Here is a 23,229-nt window from a genome sequence, read left to right as displayed (position 1 = left end):
AAAAATGCTATGAAAGGCAAACTGCATGATATTTCAAGGTTCAGAGATGTGGTGATCATTTAAATTAAGTTTTTCCAAGGTACTAGAACATATGAAATGAGTGATAATACCATTGTAAAGGCATTAAAGACTCATTAAACTTTTAATTAATTAAGTTCTTAAAACTACACAGTGCCTTGTATATATGAGTGTTCAGAAAATGTTGGCTGAGTTTAAATGACCAAGTTAATTTTGACCCTGTTAACCTACTAGCATAGTGTTGTCTTTTTCATTTAGTGAGTAAGCTACTATTAGATGTGTTAGGTACTGTGAACTGGCCCTCGTGCCCCAAAAGGCATTGTAAGATACATGTCACGATGAATCTTTTTTAAAAAATTAAACACTCACAGTGAAAATATTTAGGATTTATTGTTTAAATCTGGTAATGTTTAATAGAAAAGAAATTATTTACTTCATTGTAGAAACTCACCCCCCACCCCCCACCATTTCTGTTTTCTTATAATGCATATAAAGGTTTCTTAACAGATTAGGAAGTGGATTTTCTGATTAATGGAAACAATAGACATTTCTTGGGTTGTATTTAGGTCAGATCATTTAGTAGCTTTCCACGTTACTACAGTTAAAATTCCTGGGAGGTCTTCAGGAACTATAAATGATTAATTTATTTGAGTCTTCACTTCATATGTTTATCTTCTCTACAAGCATTGTGAAGTGAAATATGTTCAATTGCTGGCACTGGTAATTTAGCAATTAATAATTAATCAAAACCGCCTTGGTGAGTGTAGCTCAGTTGGTTGGAGCATCGTCCCATAAACTGAAATATCACAGGTTCCATTCCCTGTCAGGGCACATGCCTGGGTTGTTGGTTTCCGTCCTGGTAGGAGTGTGTATGAGGGGTGACAGTCGCTGTCTTTCTCTCACATCAATGTTTCTATCCTTCCCTCTCTCCCTCCCTTCCCTTCTCTCTTAAAAAAAAAAAAAATCAGCATGTCCTCCGATAAGGATGAAAGAAATTAAAGAATGTTCAGTTTCTTGTAGTTTCAGGGCTGGGGTGTCTGACAATAATTACAGTCATTCTAAAAAGTGAAACATCCTGCAGATATTAGACAGGTTCCTTCAGAGAGCAAAAGCCCTTCTCTCTCCCTGCAGATTCTCCAGCATGGCCTAGGAGTGTGTCTGTGTGTGCATGTGTGTGTATGTGTGTGAAGGGATGAGTTCCAGGGCTACTTAGTTGCTTGTTTTTACTAAAGAAAATGTAAACTGTTTATTTTAGAAATATGTTATAAAGGTCTGGGTTAGGTGTAAAACCAGATAGCTTGAGAGTGCAGTGAGATAGTAAATAAATTTGTTATAGCCATTTACATTAAAATTACTGCTTTATTTTGCTTAATCAAATACCAGCTCCAGGTTATTTTTCAGACTTATTAAATCCTTTGAACATTCTTAATCTCATTTGAGCGTTTGTGGTATATAAAAGATAACAGATTTGAAAATATTCTTTCACTGTAGAATAAATGTTATCTAACCAACATGTTCACATAAAAGCTATATTTCATGTACTATTGCTTTCATTTTCTCATTCAACAAAACTGCTGAGTACCTACTTTGTGCCAAGTTCTGTGTGGGGTGGTTTTATAAATTTTCATCTGGAAAGAAAAATTATGCTCAGTTACCTAGTGACAGATGTCTGCCATAGCAAAGTTAGAATAAATTAAGGATTTCATTTGATATTTGATGAACTACTTTAACTTGACCTTATCTGAGAAGCACTTTATCTGCCCTTCCATTCTAAATGAAAGCTTTGCTGGATAGAGCAATCTTGGATGTAGGTCCTTGTCTTTCATGACTTGGAATACTTCTTTCCAGCCCCTTCTTGCCTGTAAGGTCTCTTTTGAGAAATCAGCTGACAGTCTGATGGGAACTCCTTTGTAGGTAACTCTCTCATTTTGTCTTGCTGCTTCTAAGATTCTCTCCTTATCTTTAATCTTGGGTAATGTAATTATGATGTGCCTTAGTGTGTTCCTCCTTGGGTCCAACCTCTTTGGGACTCTCTGAGCTTCCTGGACTTCCTGGAAGACTGTTTCATTAGCCAGAATGGGGAAATTTTCCTTTATTATTTGTTCAAATAACTTTTCCACTTGTTGGTCTTCCTCTTCTTCTGGTACCCCTATAATTTGGATATTGGAATGTTTAAAGATGTCCTAGAGGTTCCTAAACCTCTCCTAATTTTTTTGAATTCTTGTTTCTTCATTCTTTTCTGTTTGGTTGCTTCTTTCTTCCTTTTGGTCCACCGCATTGATTTGAGTTCCAGTTTCCTTCCCATCACTGTTGGTTCCCTGTACATTTTCCTTTATTTCATTTGGTGTAGCCTTCATTTTTTCATCTAATTTGTGACCAAATTCAACCATTTCTGTGAGCATCCTGATTACCAGTGCTTTGAACTGTGCATCTGATAGGTTGGCTATCTCTTCGTCACTTAGTTGTATTTTTTTCTGGAGCTTTGATCTGTTCTTTCGTTTGGGCAATTTTTTTTTTTTTTGTCTTGTGCCTGTTACGTGGTAAGGGGTGGAGCCTTAGGTGTTCACCTGGGTGAGGTAACCCACGTGGCTGGGTTGTGATGCTGTATATGGGGTAGGGGTCCAAGAGGAAACAATGGCACTTGCTTGGCTCTCTACCGGATTTCAGTCACTTTCCCCACTTTTCACAAGCAAATTGGGCCCTTCTGGGGCTGATTCCTGTGTGGGTGGGTTTGTGTACGTCCTGGGACCCTGTGGGTCTTTCCCACGAACTCTCCTGTGAGGCTGGGAGTTTCTCCCAGCTCCTCAACTCCCACAGGTGTTTTCAATCAGTGTTTTGAGGCTTTACTGCCCTGAGCTGGGACCCTTGGTTGTGCGGTCTGTCTCACTCCCCAGTTTTGCCTGGTTTATCTGCATGTGAATGTGGTACTGGATGCATCTCACTCTTCTACAATCTGCCACCTTGCTGGGTCCACCAGCTTCTGCCTTGCACGCCCAGTCCACTGGCTGCACTGCCAGGAGTGCTCTGTCCCAGTTGCCCATCTCCATCCCTCCTGCCAGTCTGGATGAATGTGTCTACTTTAACTCCTTGCTTGTCAGACTTCCATACAGTTCAATTTTCTGTCAGTACTGGTGGTTTTTGTTTCCAAGTTGTTGTTGTCCTTCTTTTGGTTGTGTGAGGAGGCACAGCGTGTCTACCTATGCCTCCATCTTGGCTGGAAGTCAATAAAAACCTTATTTTTCAATTACAGTTTACATTCAATATTATTTTGTATTAGTTTCAGGTGTATAGCGTAGTGGTTAGACAATCATATGCTTTATAAAGTGTTATCCCGATATTTCCAGTACCCACCTGGCACCACACATAGTTTTATTTTTGGGGTTTTTTTTTTAAAGTACTTGACTAGGGTGTTGTGGGGTTTTTGTTTGTTTGTTTGTTTAAGATTTAATTTATTTATTTTTAGAGAGGGAAGCGGGGGAGAAAGAGAGAGAGAAACATCAATGTGTGGTTGCTGGGGGCCGTGGCCTGCAACCCAGGCATGTGCCCTGGCTGGGAATCGAACCTGCGATGCTTTGGTTTGCAGCCCACGCTGAATCCACTGAGCTACGCCAGCCAGGGCTACCATACATAGTTTTTTAAAAAACATTTTTTTTGATTTGAGAGAGAGAAAGAGGAAGGGAGGAACATATCTTTGTTGTTCCACTTATTTATGCATTCATTGATTGTTTCTTGTGTGTGCCCTGACCAGGGATTGAACCCACAACTTTGGCATATTAGGATGACGCTCTAATCAGCTGAGCTACTTGGCCAGGGCCATACATAGGTGTTAAAAAATATTATTGACTATGTTCTCTATGCTGTACTTTACATCCCTGTGACTGTATCTATCAATTTGTAGTTCTTAATTTCTTCACCTTTTCCATCCAGTCCCCTAACCTCCCTCCACTCTGGCAATTATCAGTCTGTTCTCTTTGTTGGTGAGTCTGTTTCAATTTTTTTTTGTTTGTTAATTTTTTTTGCTTAGATTCTACATGTAAGTGAAATCATATGGTATTTGTTTTTCTCTGAGTGACTTATTTCACTTAGCATAGTGCTCTCAAAGTCCATCCATGCTTTTGAAAATGGTAAGATTCCATTTTTTTTTAATGGCTGAGGAATATCCATTGTATATATGTACCACAACTTTCTTATCCAATTGTCTGTTGATAGGCACTTGGTTTGTTCTATAGCTTGGCTACTGTAAATACTGCTGCAATGAACATAGGGGTACTTACATTCTTTTGAATTAGTGTTTTGGGTTTATTCAGATATATACCCAGAAGCGGAACTGCTGGGTCAGAATGCAGTTCTATTTTTAATTTTGGGGAGACCCTCCAGACTGTTTTCTGCAGTAGCCTCACCAGTCTGCTTTCCCATCAGCAGTGCACAAGGGTTCCCTTTTCTCCACATCCTCACCAACGTTTGTTGTTTGTGGAAATTTCATCCTTTCTAAAAATGAATGAATATTAATCAAGCAAAGAGAATAAGGAAGATGTTCCCAGGTAGAGAGCACAGCATATGTGTAAATACTATGACGGTGAGAATTTATGAGTGATACTTTAAAAGGCAGAGTATATAGCACTTGTTCAGAGACTGAGCACTGATTGATTATAACATTTTGAGCTTGCCTTGATGATTGGAAAATACTGGTGTAATTGCAGAAATAGTGGACACTAAAACACAAGGAAGTGGGCAAGTGATGTTCAGTTTTGGATCTGTGGATTTTGAGGTACGGTGGGATTTCCAGGTGGGAAATTTCCCAGGTGGGATTTCCAGAGGGAAGTTGATGTCAGAGTTTAGGAGCAAGATTAGGGCTACAGATTGAGAGTTAAGATTGTTCCATGGAAATAGTAGTTAAACTTCAGACACATGGGTAAGATCTCAGTGTAGACTTCAGAATAGAAGAGGGAGAGGGGACTGGAGACAGAATTCTGGAGAATAAGACAACACTTTTTTTTTTAAGTCGGACTCAAATAAAGAGTTTTAACTTAGTTTTCCCCCCCAAGGATAAATAAGGAAATAAACATTTGTTAGGAGTTTATTTATTGAAACCCCAATGCACTAAAAAGAATTCCCAGAGTTAAAGACAAATTTAGTTTTGGTAATTGTGAAAGTAGAGAAGGTTTTCAGGAGGAAGCAGTGAAACAAAAAAGATTTTCTGATTACCCCTGGATGAATCAGAACACCCCTGAGAGTCCCAGGTAATTTAGGCTTAACTTTGTCAAGTCTTTATTTTGATTTGCAGCTGTTTCATTTTACATATTTAAACATTGTATATTCAGAGTCCTATTGATGGATAAGAAGTATATATAGTTTACTCATATGGAATACATTACATAAAAGATTAAAGACTCATTCCTTAAAAAGAACATAGATGGTATTATAGTTGAAGGGATGTAAGCTTACTTATCACAGACCTCACTTGGTTTCAAGTACCTCTCTCAAACCAAGTACATGTAGTACTTGATGTCAGAGAGGAAAGGAGGCCAGATTGGGAAGGGAAATAACTTTGATACAGCTATAGTATTATTATAGAATGTACTGAAGGAGTGTTTTGGCCCTTTGGTGAGGAAATGCTATGGCTTTCCCCATTGGAGCTTATTTCTCTATAACAAGTATCTCTTACTACCTGGAGTGGTTAGCCCATTTCACTTAGTACAACAGTAACAGTTGTTATTTATTAAGAACTTATAGTATGCCAGGCATTCTACATGTGCTATGTCATTTAGTCCTCATAACATTTTTGCATATAGTGGTGGTTATAATAAGAGTAATAACTATAATTTGTCAAGTATGTACTTAATATGTTCTCAGCATTGTTATATAATTAATGTACTTACATTCATTTAATTCTTACAGAAACCGTGTGTATGTTTGGCAGTAGATACTTTTTATTCTTTCAGGAGGCATAGAGAGGTTAAACAACTTGGTTTATGTCATATCTCCATTAAGTCAAGACTCAAACTCAGATCTCTGAATTCTAAAGCCTATACTTCTTGCATTATACCTGCGATCTTGCTGTCACTTCCTGTTGGCAATGGGGAACAGAGACCTGCCTGAAACTTATGACCTCTTTTCAGGGTATGAGTGCCACCTGCTGGAAGGTTATAATGTATCTATGTGCTTGTAAAGACCATCTTCCAAAGAGCCTGTCAGAGGTGTGAAAAATCTCAGTTTTCAAAATACTAATTCTTAAATTTCAGTTTAGTGATATTGAAGAATTTTGGCATCAGATGAATCTTCTGCTTACTGTAAACTACACTGCTTCATTTATCTTCATTTGGGGGTGAGGGTAGGGGGTGGGCCTTACATTTTAAAAAATGATATAATCAGTGCTTTCTCAAATAAAGCCGTTCTTACCAAGGGGAAAGACAATGGTCAGGTGGATTATACTGTTACTTATAACAGATCAAGTAAGAACAGGAAAAAGTTGGATTTACTTTGAGATAAGTGAGTTATTGAAGTATAAGATGACTCTTTCTATTCAGATACCCTGAGAAGGAATCTGGAACCTATGGGGGCCACAGTGACTTAGAGAACAGAAATTGGGGATAAAAGGGGAAGAAAGATGTATGGATAAAAAATACAGATGAATTCTTAAATTGTTAGTCTAACACAAGGCTTCCCAAATTCAGTCAGGATCCTAAATAGTACTTTAGAGAAAAAGTTTAGGATTGTAACTTTAGCTTGTTATATATTTAGGATAGTAAAAATTGAATACTATAAATTTTTTTAATTGATTGATTGATTTTAGAGAGAAAGCGGTGGGGGGCTGGAAAAAGAGATGTCAATTTGTTACTCTATCTATCTATGCATTTGTTGGTTGATTCTTGTATGTGCCTTGACTGGGGATCGTCATACCTGCAACCCTGGCATATGGTGATAATGCTGAGCTACCTGGCCAGGGCAATATTGGATACTTTTTATTGTTACTTAAATGCCCTGAAAGGGGACTCAGATAAAATCTTGGCATGTCCATTGCACATTCATTGGTAGGTTCCTTTAATACCACATCAGTACTCTGTGAGTATATGGCACAGGAAATGTTACCCTTTAGTGCGGGCTTTTCAGAGGAAAGTCATGCCATACTTAACTCCTGTTTAAATGTGATTAAAACATTTATAGTTAGTTACATGATGTCATGTTGAGCAAATGTTTGTGTGACAAGAGATTAAAGTCCATTGGTAAAATCAGAATTAAGGAAAGTAGCAGCATGACCATCTCCTTTCTTTGTGTTGCCTGAGAAGCTGTGATAGTGCAGTAGTATCTTATCTCAGCAGGTTGATTTCTGGAGAGAAAGGTCTGTCTTGTGTGTGTGTGTGTGTGTGTGTGTGTGTGTGTGTGTGTGTGTATAAATTACAAGGGTAATGCTCATTGTAGAAAACTTGTAAAATAGAAAAACAGAAAGAAAAAAAGAAAAATCACACATAATCTCACTACCCAGAGATAACTATATTAATGTTTTAATATATTTACTGTTTCATAAACATTTATATTTTGTAGCCTTTTTATATTACATCACGATATTATAGCACAAGTCTTTTCTAATGTATCAAAAAACTTTTAGCATATATATTTGAAACTACAGTATGTGAATATACCATAATTAAGCAGTTTTCTTATTATTGGGCATTTGTGGTGTTTACTGTTTTTGTTTCTTCAGTAAGTAGTGATAAAGAAATTTATTTTTAATTTATTTGTTTTAGTAAATAAAGGTAAGCAATACAGTTTTGTATGGTGTTTGTTGAGGGCCTGGCATTTTACTAGTACCCCAGCCTTGAAAGTAACCAGTGATTGGGTTAATCTCTGCTTTAGTTCCCCTGGTGTGTTCCCCGTTGTCCCCCTTTTCTGTGGATCATTTTCTTTAGGATTCTGTAGCACTTATTAGATTCACAGCCCTTGCAGAAAAACACTTTTATAGTACCCAGTTTTCAGATGCTGTACCAGGTTAAATATCTCACCCTGAGCTCTTAAGAGCTGTGTTCTGCAAGCCATCAAATTTATGAGAGAAAGTAGGATAGTGGTTATCAGGGGCTGGGAATGGAATGGGGAAATGCTGTTTAAGGTACAAAGTTTCAGTTTGAGATGATGAAAAAGTTCTGGAGAAAGGATAGAAAGGATAGTCGGTAAATGTTGCACAGCAGTGGTGATATACTTAATGCTACTTAACTGTACACTTAGAAACAGTTAACATGGTAAATTATATGTTATGTGTTTTACCACAATAAAAAAAAGATAACCTAGAAATACCATGCAGCTGGAAGAAAAAGATTTCTGTGTAGTACCAATATTGTATTGATACTGAGAGATTTCCAAAATAGATTAGGTAAGAAAGGTAGAGTGCTCTTTTGTATAAATAAGGGCAGAAAAATTATATATTCATATTTGCATAAAGAAACACAGGAAGGACTAATAAGCAACTAATACAAATTGTTATCTAGGACAGTGATTTTCAACTGGTGTGCTGCAAGAATTTTTAAAACATGCCGTACCTGACTATTTAGTCAAGGGCACTGACCTCTTAGACCAGGGGTGTCAAACTCATTTTCACTGGGGGCCACATCAGCCTCGAGGTTGTCTTCAAAGGCCCGAAATAATTTTCGGACTGTATAGATGTAACTACTCCTCAACTGTTCAGGAGTTGAAACTACATTCAGCCCTTTGAAGGCATCTGTGAGGCTGATGCGGCTCCTGGTAAAAATGAGTTTGCCACCCTGTCTTAGACTGTCAGATCAAAAAATGACAACAGCCAACACAATAGTAGCCTTCCAGTGTGAATGATTCAAAATTGTACCTGTTTTTTGTCAGATCAGCAAAAACTATATTTTTTGGCATGCTGCAGAATTTTAGTAATTAGTTTGTGTATCATGAGATGAAAAAGGTTGAAAATCACCGATTTAAGAGCAAGTGGGACTAAGGTGACTAGGTGTAAGAGTGGTAATGAGACATCTCAATCTGTCCTTTTATGTAATTTTGATTTTTGAACCATGTAAACGAATTACCTATTCAAAGTAATGATTGAACATGGGACTGAAAGTAGATTCACTGAAGAGGGATCAACAATTTGTAATTATAGAAAACATAATTTTTTAGAGATACTGGTTACATATCACCACATGTGACATCCTCTTTCCCAGATAAGTGGAGTCCAGGCATCAGGGGTCTGTCTTAATGTTTGGTGTTTTAATAGCCTGGTTTAGATGCAGAAGTGAGTTTTACCTTCCCTTCCATTAAAGAGAACGTGTTTTGGGTAGAGACTTAATCAAGTCAAACTCTCTCAGTTCACCAGGACCAAGGAGTCAAAGAGGAGACAGTCGTTGTGCCTAAAGTGAGGCCTTTTACCAGGGTCCACGTGCTAGAAGGATGACAGTGGCAAGTGAGGTCATTAAACACATTGCTCTACCAAGTCTGGAAGCCTAACTAAAACCTTCAAAAGCAGAAGCTGGATATTGCTCTGCAAATGTCACTGTCTTTGATCCAGTCATCCATTAGCAGCATTTGATTCCTAACATTTGCATCTGAAGCAAGAAGTAGGGCTGCCTAACATTTCTTAGGCAGTGGGGAGAGAAGCAGCAGCTGATAGCTGAACAACACCCACCTTCTCACCCTTTCCTTCCCTCCTACCAGGGGAGGATTATTATGTTTTCCTTGGTCATTTCCCACCTAGATCCTCAAGAGAAACAGAGACCAGCTGTAAAAAGTGGAAGGTTTGCTACGGTTAGCCCTGTCTATCCTAGCTCTTACCCTTAGCTGTGTTCCAGGGCATGTGGGTTGGATGGAGAACCCAGGGAGCCAGCCGTATTTGGGAATCCTGCTCAAAGCGTAGCTGGCAGGACATTCTCCAGCAAGGCTGTCAAGGTGTAGGTGAAGAGAGAGCTGAGGTACAGAGCTAAAATGAGAAACTAGAAAATCTGTCATTGAAAGTAGTAAAGAATTAGGCAACTGGGAAATAGTCTATAAAAGTTCCCTGAGATGGACTTCAGAATTTTTTTTTGGTTGTATGTGTTTCCAGCATAGGCACTCAAAGTATGCTTTACTCATTTAAAGTTACTAGAATGGGTAAGCAATTAATTTTTTTTCTGCCTCATTGATCTGTTTGTATGTCTGTCTTCCTCACTGCATTGTTGTCTTTGAAAACAGGGGCTTCAGCAGTAGTGGAAAGCATGGACTTTGCAACCAGGTAGATCTATTTAAAACCAAACTTCTGCCTTGGCTGGTGTGCCTCAGTGGACTGAGTGCCTGCCTGCAAACCAAAGGGTCGCTGGTTGAATTCCCAGTCAGGGCACATGCCTGAGTTGCAGGCCAGATTCCCTGGTGCGGGGCATGCGAGAGGCAAGCACACATTTATGTTTCTCTCTCTCTCTCTCCCTCCCTTCCCCTCTGTCTAAAAATAAATAAAGTCTTTAAAAAATTTTAAGAAAAAAAAAACAAAACAAAAAACTTCTTTTTCTGGGTGTTTGATTTTGGTCAAGTTATTTTTGTTACACTGAACCTCAGGTTCTGTGTATATCTTAGGGTTGCTATAAGGATTAAATAAGGTAAAAACACTTACATATAATCATCTTACACATAGAAAGTATTGAATAGAAGTTTTGTTCCATCTCCCTTTTTGTATCTTTCACAGAGATTTACATTTAAAAGACATTCAATATATTTGTCAAATTGAATATATTTCTCTGTACCTATTAAATCTGAACCCTGGTTAAGGACAGCCTGAGGCAGGCATATTTATCAGGCTTTCACCTTGAGCAGCTAATGTTATTGTTGCTAAATATTTTATGAAGCAACAGCCTGTTATATGCCAGTGCTAATTTCACTTGCTAGTTTGGTCTTTCCTTCTTCTTACCCGAGTCCAGCTTTTGAAGCTTCTATGTTGTGAAGGCCTATTCCTTTGCTCTGTTTATAGGACCACTTTTCCACACCAAAAAGCCCAACCACATGCTCTAAGCATGGATGAATGTAGGGCGTGTTAAATTATCTTTCCATCTTTTGTCAAATATGTATTGAGTATATAGTGTGCTAGCATGGATATAAACAGTGTTAATACCCGATTGCTGCCTCTCAAGAAGCTTTTCTTCTAGTAAAAAAAATATATGCACCAAAATATATTTAATTATTTAGTGGTATGACATTACTTGTATTTTACCACTTAAAATGACCTCATTTTTAAAACACACACATACACATAGAAAACGGATTGGAAAGATATGCAGCAAGATGTTGACAGAGCTTACTTGTATCTCTGAGCAGTGGTATTTTGGGTGTTTTTTCTTAATGTCTAAATGTGCAAAAATTTTATTTCGAAATTATAGGAAGTTCATCATTCTCCTCTACTTGTTAACAGAATGGTGACTCTTCTTTTCCTCTTGCATTCAGCTTTTGCGGGAATTGAAGCACCCTAATGTGATCGCATTGCAGAAGGTGTTCCTTTCTCACAGTGACAGGAAGGTGTGGCTGCTGTTTGACTATGCAGAACATGATTTGTGGGTAAGTCTAAAATTACTCTACTTTTAGAACTGTTTTATATAGGAATGGAGAAATAAATGTACGCACTACACATTGCTAAATCACGTAAAGGAAAATGTAAATGAGAATACAAAAGAATTTGAGCAATACACATTATTGTCTTATTTTACTGAGAAGATAGTATTTGTAATAATCAGAAATTTCACTTTGCAAAATGTTAATGAGTGGGAAATTGTAATTTTATGCAAGTAATTAATGGCAGTTTACTAATATGTGTAGTGAAAATTGCTTTCTTTTGTGGTATACACAGTAGTGAAGATCAATCTCTTGCAGTATTTTCTAAAATAGAAGTATAAATGTGGTTTTACAAACAGTAGGGATGTTTTCTCAATAATAAAAGAAGGCAAAAATTGTAATTACATACTTTTAAAATTAAGAATCAGGGCATTTAAACATTTTTACCTGAGGAGTTGCTTAAGGTAAAAAAATTCAAACTTGGCAGTAAGTTCATATTTTGGATACTAAAACTTTGATTCAGTATAGTGTGGTTTGTCATGCATATAAACTACAAACCTGTTTAGGAATAACTTAATGGACTTATGTGTCTTGAAGGAACTAGAGTTTATGCTATTACAGCGGACATTGACAAGAACCTCCAATCTTTTCATGGAGGTACCCATTTTGGCATGTTTTGGACAAGGGTGGATAGAGATGGAAGCAGAGATGGTGGTGTGGGAGGCAGGTAGAATTTCTTCCCTTTCATTACAATACTTTTTAGTCCACAATATGACATATGGACATAAAAATTTGATTATAGTGATCCAGTTTTATTTATTTCAAAAATAAATTCCCTGTTTTTATCTCCCTCCTTCTCTCTAGTCATTTCCTATTTAACATTAACTAAATTTATTCTGTGCCAAAAGAAGGTGAAACTTTACAACAATTCAAATATACACATAGTGATGATACCCAAATGCAATAAGTACTAATTTTTATAGAGTAGTAAAAGTACTACTTTTTTCTTTTTAAAAAATATTTTATTTTGTCAATGGAGAAAAAAGTAGTACTATTTTTAGGTAGGCTTTTAAATATCACCCCTTTTTACCTTTTAGTCCTATTTAATGAAAATCTTAATGGTTTCAGTAAATCTAGTCATTATACCTACATTAAAACTGTCACATTCACCCCTGATATCGATTCTGTTTTGGTTGGCCTTGTTACTAAAATTATTGTTCTTTCTGTCATTGGCCTTTAAGAAGTAATTTTAAAATACAGAACATTTACTGTAGTCTTAATTATATGTTATTGACATACACAAAGACTATGTGTTATTACTGTATTTTTTAATTTTTAGCATATTATTAAGTTTCATCGTGCATCAAAAGCAAATAAAAAGCCCATGCAGTTGCCAAGATCTATGGTAAAATCGTTACTTTATCAGATTCTTGATGGTATCCATTACCTCCATGCAAATTGGGTGCTTCACAGAGATCTGGTAAGTATGTTTCTTTTAAGTTTATCACTGTGTTTCCTCCCCTCTTTAAAAAGATACCTTTTTTCCTTGGTACAATTATGATCATTATTAATTACAGAAAATTTTGAAAATACACATAAGCAAAAAAGAAGAAAATATAAATCACCCATAACCTATGAGAAAAAATTTACTATTACTGTATTAACCTTTGGTGTATGTTCTCCCGTTATGGTTATGCATAGCTGTAAAATGTCAGTGTAGTTTTCAACAGGTGACTGACTGGTAATCTCAATGAGGTAGTCATCTGTGAAGAAAGTACCTTTTGATCCATTTTGGGTTTTGTATTTTTCCTTATCAGTAAATTAATAATATTAAAAATTAAGTTCTATTGTTTTCCTTATGAGCTAGACTAAAATAGTGACATTTCATCCAGTAAATTGAATGTTGTTATCAGTGTTAACAATAAATAAATGAATTTAACAGGTGGAATATACTTATTAGGCAAATTAGTCATAATTCAAATGTTTGATTTTACTTTTTATTCAGTAAACATAAATGTTTATTAATGTTGAAGTATATGGTATTCATCTTTGTATTGTTATTTTAATTTATGTTGTTCTTAAGAAGATAATGGGTACTAAATAATTTTAATACCCATGAATTTATAATTGGAAGTTTTATTTTACTCCCCACAAAAGTGGCTTCATGATTATTTATTTTTTAGGCTTTTGGAGATTCTACGGATATGGTAGATATAAATCTAGGTCAACTCAGTTTCATTGAGGATAAGTACTTATTATAGGAAGGAATGAATACACAAGGAAGAAGGACCTAGTTACTATATTTTGTTGTGTATAATGTGCCTCCTGTGTATAATGTGCATCCACATTTTGGTCCCAGACTTTAAGGGAAAAAAACTTTCATTTTAATTTTTTAATTCAATTATTTATTAATTTATAGTTAGAAACAAAACTGATTATCATATTTCAGGGTGTTATTTTGCATATGGATATTGTTAAATTGCTTTCTAAAGTTACACTTTTAACTCATAAGCAAAAATAAAGGAATTAAAAACATTTTTACAGATATGGAATTAGTACTACCCATGTATAATGCACCCCTTATTTTCCCTCAAAAATGTGGGGGGAAAAGTATGCATTATACATAGCAAAATATAGTCTTACCCCTTGTTACCTTGTCAGTTAGGCCTATTCAAATTGTAAGGTTCTCAAAGACGTCTGTATATCCACTTTACTATTAACTGTGATTTTTAAATGATTTTTACTATTACTATTTTTACTATTAACCATGTTTTTAAATGATTCTTGGGTATGTGAGGTTGTTCTAGATCAAAACCTCATACATAAATGGTTTGAGATTTCAATTTGCTATGATGTAACCTATGTGAGTTATATTTTTGAGGTCACAGTCATGTTTAAATCATCGCTCAGAGTCCTTAATAGAGGATTAATTTCAACTCCTCTCTTTTTTTCACAAAATTGTATACCAGCATACCTTGGAGATATTGCGGGTTTGGTTCCAGACACACTGCATTGTAGTGAATGTTGCAATAAAGCAATTTGCTTTTTTGTCTGTCTCCCAGTGCATGTAAAAATTACATTTAGATTGTTCTGTAGTCTGTTAAGTGTGTAATAGCATTATGTTTAAAAAAATGTACAGACCTTAATTTAAAAATATTTCTCTGCTAAAAAGGCTATCCATCATCTTAAGTGACTTCAGTGAGTCCTAACCTTTTTGCTCGTGGAGGGTCTGGCTCTAGTGTTGATGGCTGCTGACTGATCAGAGTGGTGTTTGCTGGAGGCTGGGATGGCTCTGGCAATTTATTAAAATAAGACAAGAACGAACTTTGCCATGTTGACTGACGACTCCTTTCACGAGCAATTTCTCTGAAGTATGTGATACTGTTTGATAACATTTTATCCACAGTAGATCTTCTTTCAAAGTTGGAGTCAGTCCTGTCAGATCCTGAAGCTGCTTTATCAATCATTCATTTTCTCAGCAAGGAATGTAACTAGTACAGAATGTAACTATTCTAAACCCTTTGCTGTCATTCCAACAGTCATAATAGAATCTTCACCAGGAGTAGATTCCATCTCCAGAAACCACTTTGTTCACTCATCCATAAGAAGCAACTGCTCATTCATTGAAGTTTTATTGTGAGATTTTAGCAATTTAGTTATATTTTTAGGCTCCACTTCTAATTCTAGTTCCCTTGCTATTTTCACCATATCTGCAGTTACTTCCACCACAACTTGGCTGTTTGTTGTAAGAGGCCTAGCTTCTGACCTGTCTCAGCTTTCAACATGCCTTCCTCGCTAAGCTTAATAATTTCTAACTTTTGATTTAAAGTGAGAGATGTGCAGCTCTTTCTTTCGCTTGAACACTTTGAGGCCATTGTAAGGTTATTGATTGGCCTAATTTTAATATTGTATCTCAGGAAATAGGGAGGCCCAAGGGGTGAGAGAGAATGAGAGAGGGAGAGGGAGAGAGAAATGGGGAAATGATCTGTAGGTAGAACAGTATCAGTTAAGTTTGCCATCTTATATGGGGGTGGTTTGTGGTGTCTCCCCCCTCAAACTTACAATAGTAACTTCTAATATAAGTTTTCTCTCATCTAGACTTGCTGTTGCTTCAGTGTTCTCTGTGTTGGTTTTGGCACCCCTGCCTCCTAGCCTAGAAACTTCTTTTATCCCTGGCAGACCCTTGCACTCCACATTCAGAACTTGCCTCATCTTGTCAGTTCCACCTCTCAAATATCTCTTCTGGTCATCTAGTTTCATCTCTAGTGCCTCATTCCTAGATGGCCTTTATTCCTTCTTCCTTAGAGTTTGGTCTTAGCCTCTTATCTCTTTGTTAACGATTTCTTTCCCTTCCAGACCTTCTGACCTCAGCTTCTGCTCAAGAATTTTGACATAGTTCCTCATTGCTTACAGACTAAAGCTCTAGTTCCTTATTTGGCTTTCAAGGTCTTATCAGATGTAGCTCCAACTATTTTTAAATATTTTCTTTAAAAATATATCCATATAATCTTTCACTTACACTGTTCTGTTGAGCTATTGATTATTCCTGTGTCTTCCTGAGATTTCCTGTCTCAGCGGTCTTTATTTCTTCTGTCTTAAAACTCCTTACCCGTCTCTACATACTCAGACACCACCTGTCTTTCAGGACCCACACAAACTTTGAAACTCATCCTCATATCCATTCCTACTTGGAAAAGAATCTCTCCTTCTTTCTTATTCATTGCTGTTATACTTCATCTTTCCTTCTAGTACTTACCTATTAGCATTACAACAATTTATACAAATGTTTAGAAGATGTGCTTGAGTTTTTGAGAGAGTGGGGTCTATGATTCATTTGGTGTACTACTATTCCAGTAACTACTGGTTAGTGAGTAAATATTTCCTTAGTGAATGAATATCAGTAAGAATGTTGATTATTATGGCATATATTTGGATCAAGTAACATGCATTTCAACACACTGTAATAAACAGTTATTTCATTATATGTGCAAAACATGAAGGGGAGCAGTACAAATATGACCGCACAGATATCTCCTCCTCAGGAGTCCCATCTGAGAGTAGTATGACATGTAGACAAGCAGTTATACTGTAAGATAGAGGAGAGAGAATGTGAGAAGTGCAGACTAAATGCTGTTCAAGGTTAGACGTTCCTTAGAAGTCCTGAGTACGAGGTGGGGGAAGGTAAGGGAAAGCTTCAAAGAGGTGCCATTTGACCTGTACTTTAAAGGATGAGTAGAATTTAAATAGAGATTTGAGCCGAGTATTGGATGTAAAACTGAGATGAGAAAGCACTTGAATTTACTGTAATTTGCTGTGTATAATGCCCACCCATGTTTTGTGCACATTGTACGCAGGATTATTATACCCATGTTATGTAATCATTGTATGCACATATAATGCGTACCCTTACTTTTCCCTCAAGAATTTGGGAAAAAAAGTGTGCATTGTACGTGGCAAAATATGACATCCCAAAAAGGTTGTGTAGTTCTGTCTGGCTCAAAAATGGATAAGCTGGATTAGGCTAGTATGAGGTAAGACTAGAAAGACATGGGTTGGAGCCTGATTGAAGAAGGCCCTAAATTTCAGGCCAGGGAGTATTTCTGTGTGTAAGTACTAAACACTTGTGAGCAAGAGAGTGAGTTTTCCCTGGATGAAATTTTCTTCACCACTGATTATTACCTCATCCATAGCATGAACATAATGTTGAAAATAATGTTCTGAACATGGTTCTGACCTTGCACTGTGTATATTTTATCCGCATGTTCACCGAATGTGTCTACTCCATAAATAACTCTAATAAGATTTGAAACTTTGAACCAGTAGGACTCTAGTCTGTGACACCTTGTCATTTCTTTTCATTGATTGTGAATCTCGATACCCAGACCATATTGTCATGGTTTTGCCAAAGTATTTGCAGGAGTGGTAGATTTAAATCATATGTTTGCTTTGTAGATATATTCTATAGTAGATAAAGAAACAAAATATGTATATAGTACAGATATGATCTTAAAAGGAGCATGATAGAGACATTTGAAAAATTATTTTTTTGTGAGCTTAAGAGTACATTTGCAATTTTTAAAAAAATGCTTCATTTCCTATTATTGTAGGAAATCTAACTTTATATTATTTGTTAGTAACAACTCTATTGGAGTATGTATCATCTGTCTCTTTTTTTTTTTTTGATGTGAGAAATGTGGAAAATCTATACAGCTACATTTGTTAGAATAAATGTAAATTTTTAGTGTAATAGTATAATCCCCCAAATTTAAAAAAGTAAATAAGAACAACTGTTTTGGACTTCACACACTTTACAGAATCTGAAGCATTACATCATCAGAGAGGTTGGTGTTTTTCATTGTGATTGATTTTGTAGCTGGAACAGCGTTTTAATTATGTCGTTTGGATCCTAGAATAAAGTCACCAAAAAAATAACTTATATTGAGAAATTGCTTTAAAAGGAAAGAGAAAAGAAGCTAAATATATTCATCTTGGCCGAGAGAGTGAAATAGAGACGTAAGTCTATAAACATTTGGAACTTGTAAACACCAAGGGGGAAGAGAGGTATTTTAATTTTATAGCAGGATGTAGCTAAGGTTAAGAAGATGATATATATTGTGACTTATTTTTATGGGACTACTATTCTGGTAGGTTGGAAGAATACCACGATATACTTTATCTCTTTTTCAAAATTACAGGATTCTTAAGAGCAAGGATCATATCTCACTGACTTTTGTACCCCTAGCATTGGCATTTTGTTTCCTCTCATAAATTACTTGAATTTCAGCAAAACATCTGGAAATTGCACATTTTTCTTTAGCAAAGGTAGAGAAATGCTGGCTAAATGATAATATTGTTAAATGGATTTATGGCTCCTTAGTTACTGAATATTGCTACTGAATCAGTGACGTAAACTGAACTGTAAGTTAAACTATCTCTCTTTCATTTTTGTGTTTTAGCAGCCAGCACATGATAAATACTAAGTCTTATTGAATAGAGGATTTGAATGAATGTTCCAGGGCCCTGACCCCAACTCTGTCCTTTAAAAATATTTGTGGGGCCCCTATGTCAAAATTCTAACTTGCATTTTAAGTGGTAATTATTGTTCACAATAGTGGGTGAATTTGTAGTCTTTTGAAGTTGATAGGCACAAATAACTATATAGTCTGCAAATGTGGTACATGAAAATTTTGTGCGCTATGGTTGAGGAAGAAAATAATTTTTGTATATTTTGGATTTTGTTATTAATATCTACCAAACGTTTCTGGATTTTCAAAACTTCTGTCACCGACCTAAAGACTTACTTATTTTATTAGGGTCTATAATAATAATAATAATAATAATAGTAATAATAACTTGCCAATACCTAGAATCAGATATAATTCAGTCGATTAAAGAAAATGATGCAATAGATATTTTACCTACAGAGAAGTGCATAATTCAGTTCTGGATATTTTGTCATAGTAACTGATAGAAAACTGTATAGTTTTGGTTTGTTGATATATTTTCTTCCTTATAACATCTGCTTGTTCAGGCAGAGTTCTTACTGAATTCCCAACAGCATTCCAGGCTGTTTATGCCATGTTGGCTATATATATTTTAAGTCAGTGTATATACCTAAGTTATTTATTGCTACGTAACAAATTGCCCCAAAATGTAGTGGCTTTAAACATTTATCATCTTACAGGTTCTGTGGGTCAGGAATCTAGGTGCAGCTTCTCTGGGTCCTCTGTTTCAGAGTCGCTTTAAAGGGTTGCTGTTATCTCAGCTCTTGACTGGGAAGAATCTGCTTCCTAGTTCACTCACATATTTGTTGGTAAGATTCATTGTCCTATGAGCTGATGGATGGAGGCCTGCCTTAGTTCCTTGCCATTGAGCATCTCACGACATGGCAATTTTCTCCACCAAAGTGAGCAAACAGGACAGCAAGAGAGAGTGTGTGTGTTAGGAAGATAGAAGTCACAGTATTCTGTAAGTTTATTATGTAAGTGACATCCATTACTTTTGCTGTATTCTGTCCGATAGAAGTCACTAGGTGCAGTCCATACTCAAGGGGAGTAGTTACACAGGAGTGTACCAGGGGTGGGGGTGATTGGGAACCATCTCCGAAGCTGCCTGCCACAGAATCTAAGAGGCTTTAAATGATAATTTGGATCTTTTTTAATTAGTAGAAATACAATAAAATGTAGTAGGGCCTCTTTCATTTCTCATATAATTTTCCCATGTATAGAAGTTTCTTGGGTGGTTAGAATTGGGGGTTAGTTCTGGTTCTAGAGACCTAAAATACTATAATGTACTAATTGTCCCTTCCTTTTTGTAAATATTCTTCAATGATTTATTTCCAGAATTTAGTATACATTTTTTACTGTACCCCTCCCTACATCTCTTCTTTCCACTCCTTCCCCTCTCTGCTATTGAACCACAGGTAGTTTAAGTAGATTTACTTAAATGTACAGGGTGTGTTCAATTCAGATCCAGGATTTTTCACTTTGAACGTACCTGGAGATTCCATCTTTGTCACACAGCCTGAGGCCTGTGCCCATCACTAATACTTTTTTCTATGTTTTGGTCACTTGTGTAAAACAAAGGCAAAAATGCAAAGCAAAAAAATTTAAATGATGGCAAAAACACTGTTTTCCATGGCTGACTGCACAGAACCTAAGAGGCTTTAAAAGCAGTGAAAGGACACCACTAGGAAGCATGAAATATTACAGTCCTTTAGCTGAAGAGAGCGTTTGTAGACTTTAGGAACATCACTGTATGAAAGCCCAATATATGAAAGTCAAAGAGGGCCCTCTGTCTCTACTCAGTAGGGAAAAAAAGTAGTGTACTGCTCATTGTGATAGTTTGATTAAAATAAGTACTTGGTAGCTGCAGAGTTGTTTAGAATCTCTGTGTACAGCGTAGCTGCTCTTCATACCTTGTCTGACAAGAAAATAGAAGTTTTTTATTTTGTTTGTGCTCAGAAGGCTTGATAAGGCAAATGTGTTGTACCTCAAAGAAATCATTAAAATCTTACTGTAGCCATCATGCCAGCATTTTGAGTGCATTTTATTTATTTACTCATTCATTCATTCATTCATTCATGTGCTCATGTACCACCTCCCTGGTGTGGTAGGCAAGACAGGCTATTGGTGCCCCCTCTGCAGACTGGAGAGGCCTCAGTGTTCCACCTCAGCAGGTGTCATGTGCCTGTTGACCTTCACCTTCATTGTACCACAGCAGCCTTTGTGGGAGCTGCTGACTTAGGCACATGTTACACTCCTTGGTCTGTGTGTCAAGATGGGTTGGGTGGGTGGCCAGCATTGCCACTGACCCTGTTTGTAAGCATTTTAATAATGTTTCAGAGTTCAGCCTTGTGTGGTTCTTATGTTATGAGAACTTTGAGATCCTAGACTTATAGTTATTTCTACGATAGCTAATCTTGATCCTTAAGCTTCAGTTTACGTGCTTGTCAAATGAGGATAGTTAATGATAGGTACTTTATATGGTTGTTGACTTTCTACTCTTAGCTCCAGAGTTCCTGAATTCCTCCTAATTTCCCTTCTGTAGAAGCTTTTGTACATTCTTTCTGGATCCCATCAGCAATCCAAAGACGCCCTTTCTTTAACTGTTTTTTTTTCCTCAGAATTTTAGTAGCCTGATACTATTCCTATTTTCTTCTGCTTTACAAAGTACAGCCCAAATATAAATAGGTGAAACATGTTCCTCTATTTTAAAAAAAGACTAAGCCACATTTCATCCTGTTTATATTTAAATATTGCTAATATTTTTGCCAATTCTTCATATTTCAAAATATGAAAGTTTAAAAAATACTTGCTTGCACGAGATATACATTAGTGCTTCATTTCATTTAGTTTTCATTCTAACAATTCCGTGCTAATCAAATAATTTTCTGTTCAATGTTTTTCACTTAACGTATTAACATTTTCCTTACAGAATTATGGCAGCATGCAGTATATAATTTAATATACCTTAATTATCCTAATTTTGTTCAGAAAAAATGAAGAGCTAACAATGAAAAAGTAAAGTATGGCTTGGTTATCTTCTAACCTGCAATTTTAAGTGATTTGGGACAATTATAGATCTTGTCATGCTAAAGATCATCACCCTAGGGTTCCTGCTGAAGACCTCTGATTCCTAACTAGTTCCTTAGAGCCGGGTCCTCCATAGTGTGTGGCTTAGCTGTTCATGACTGCAGCGGAAAGGCCTTTGATCTCGGTGTTGTCATCCATGCGCAGTGAGTCCTGTCCTGCTGCCTTGACACAAGGCCTTGTGAAGCTCAGATGAGACGATGTTTCTTACAATGCTCTGGATACTGTGATATACGCCTTATAAATGTAAGAAGGTGTCATTCAAGTATGTTTTAGATATGGGCTGTGATTTCTTTCGGCACAACAGTTTTTCCATTATTCATACCTATAGCCATGTAACTGGAGCTTTCAGCAGAGCTGAACTGTCTAAGTTAGAGTATAGACAGATATTACACATCTATTTGAGTATAAGACTCCTCCAGCTGTTCCAGAGGCAGGTGATGTACACTAAGTATCACACTTCCAAGAGGGCCAACTTCAAAGGAGATGGGTTAGACTCACAGTGGCCTGTGAAGCCTCCTAAGGTTCAGCTTAGGGACACAGATCTTTTGATGATCTGTGATTTTAGCCTAATGTGTGAGTAGCTTGTACTTATAAACACATTAAAAAAAGTTCTTTTATTGTTGTTCAAATACAGTTGTTTCCATCCCCACCCCCCACCGCTCTCCTCCACCCTACTGACCCCCACCTCCCACCCTCAATCCTAACCCCCTTTGGTTTGTCCATGAGTCCTTCATACATGTTCCTGGATGACCCTTCCCCTTCTGTCCCCCATTAACTCCTTCTCCCTCCCCTCTGGTTACTGTCAGTTTGTTCTTTCAGTGCCTCTGGTTATATTTTGCTTAGTTGTTTGTTTTGTTGATTAGGTTCCACTTACAGATGTGATCATATGGTATTTGTCTTTCACCGCCTGGCTTATTTTGCCTAGCTTACTGCTTTCCAGTTCCCTCCATGCTGTCGAGAAGGGTAGGAGCTCCTTCTTTCTTTCTGCTGCATAGTATTCCATTGGCAAACACATGTATTTAGAAGGCTATTTGCCAAACTTACTTCAGTGTCACTAAGAGATGTTAAAAAACAAAATTCAGTTGAGTAAATTTAAAGATTAAATTGGCTGTATTTAATGATTCATGAATTGAGAAGCATCCCATTTATCAAATAAAAAGGAACTCAAAAGGAAAGGTTTTTAAAAACGGAAAGGGGTGGGGAGGAAATGACTATATTTTTCTGTGTATAATGCGCACTTTCCCCCCCTAATTTTTGAGGAAAAATAAGGATGTGCATTATACATGGATAGTACTAATTCCATATATGTAAATATTTTTAAGTCTTTCATTTATGCTTATGTGTTAGAAGTGTAACTCTAGAAAGCAATAATGATATCCACATGCAAAATAATACCCTGGAATATGATCATTGGTTTTGTTGAACTTTTGACATGAAATAAAAGCAGTTTCAGCCAAGGATTCGATGAAATGAAACAAAGAACAGTGTATTGTTATCCACAGAGGAAGATAGATAATGCTGATTGTTATCCACTTGATAAGATAGGGGATGCCAACTATATTACCACAGGGTGAACAGCATGACATTTTTCTTCGTA

General features: G+C 36.5%; 1 protein-coding gene across 3 annotated transcripts in view; it reads left to right on the top strand.

The window, feature by feature from the left end:
* The window catches only part of CDK19 (cyclin dependent kinase 19), a 142,731-nt gene that overhangs the window by 76,223 nt on the left and 43,279 nt on the right, over positions 1-23,229 (top strand). For all 3 annotated transcript variants that reach the window (XM_045843005.1, XM_045843007.1, XM_045843008.1), the window contains 2 exons: positions 11,434-11,544; positions 12,878-13,018. In XM_045843005.1, the coding sequence (XP_045698961.1) occupies positions 11,434-11,544; positions 12,878-13,018 (252 nt within the window). The remainder of the gene's footprint in view (positions 1-11,433; positions 11,545-12,877; positions 13,019-23,229) is intronic.

Source organism: Phyllostomus hastatus, unplaced genomic scaffold (assembly GCF_019186645.2).
Source record: "Phyllostomus hastatus isolate PE091 unplaced genomic scaffold, TTU_PhHast_1.1 phas_contig_40, whole genome shotgun sequence".
In the NCBI taxonomy this organism is placed as follows: Eukaryota; Metazoa; Chordata; class Mammalia; order Chiroptera; family Phyllostomidae; genus Phyllostomus; species Phyllostomus hastatus.
Note: the sequence above shows the minus strand (reverse complement) of the source record. Positions and strands in the feature narration are given on the sequence as shown.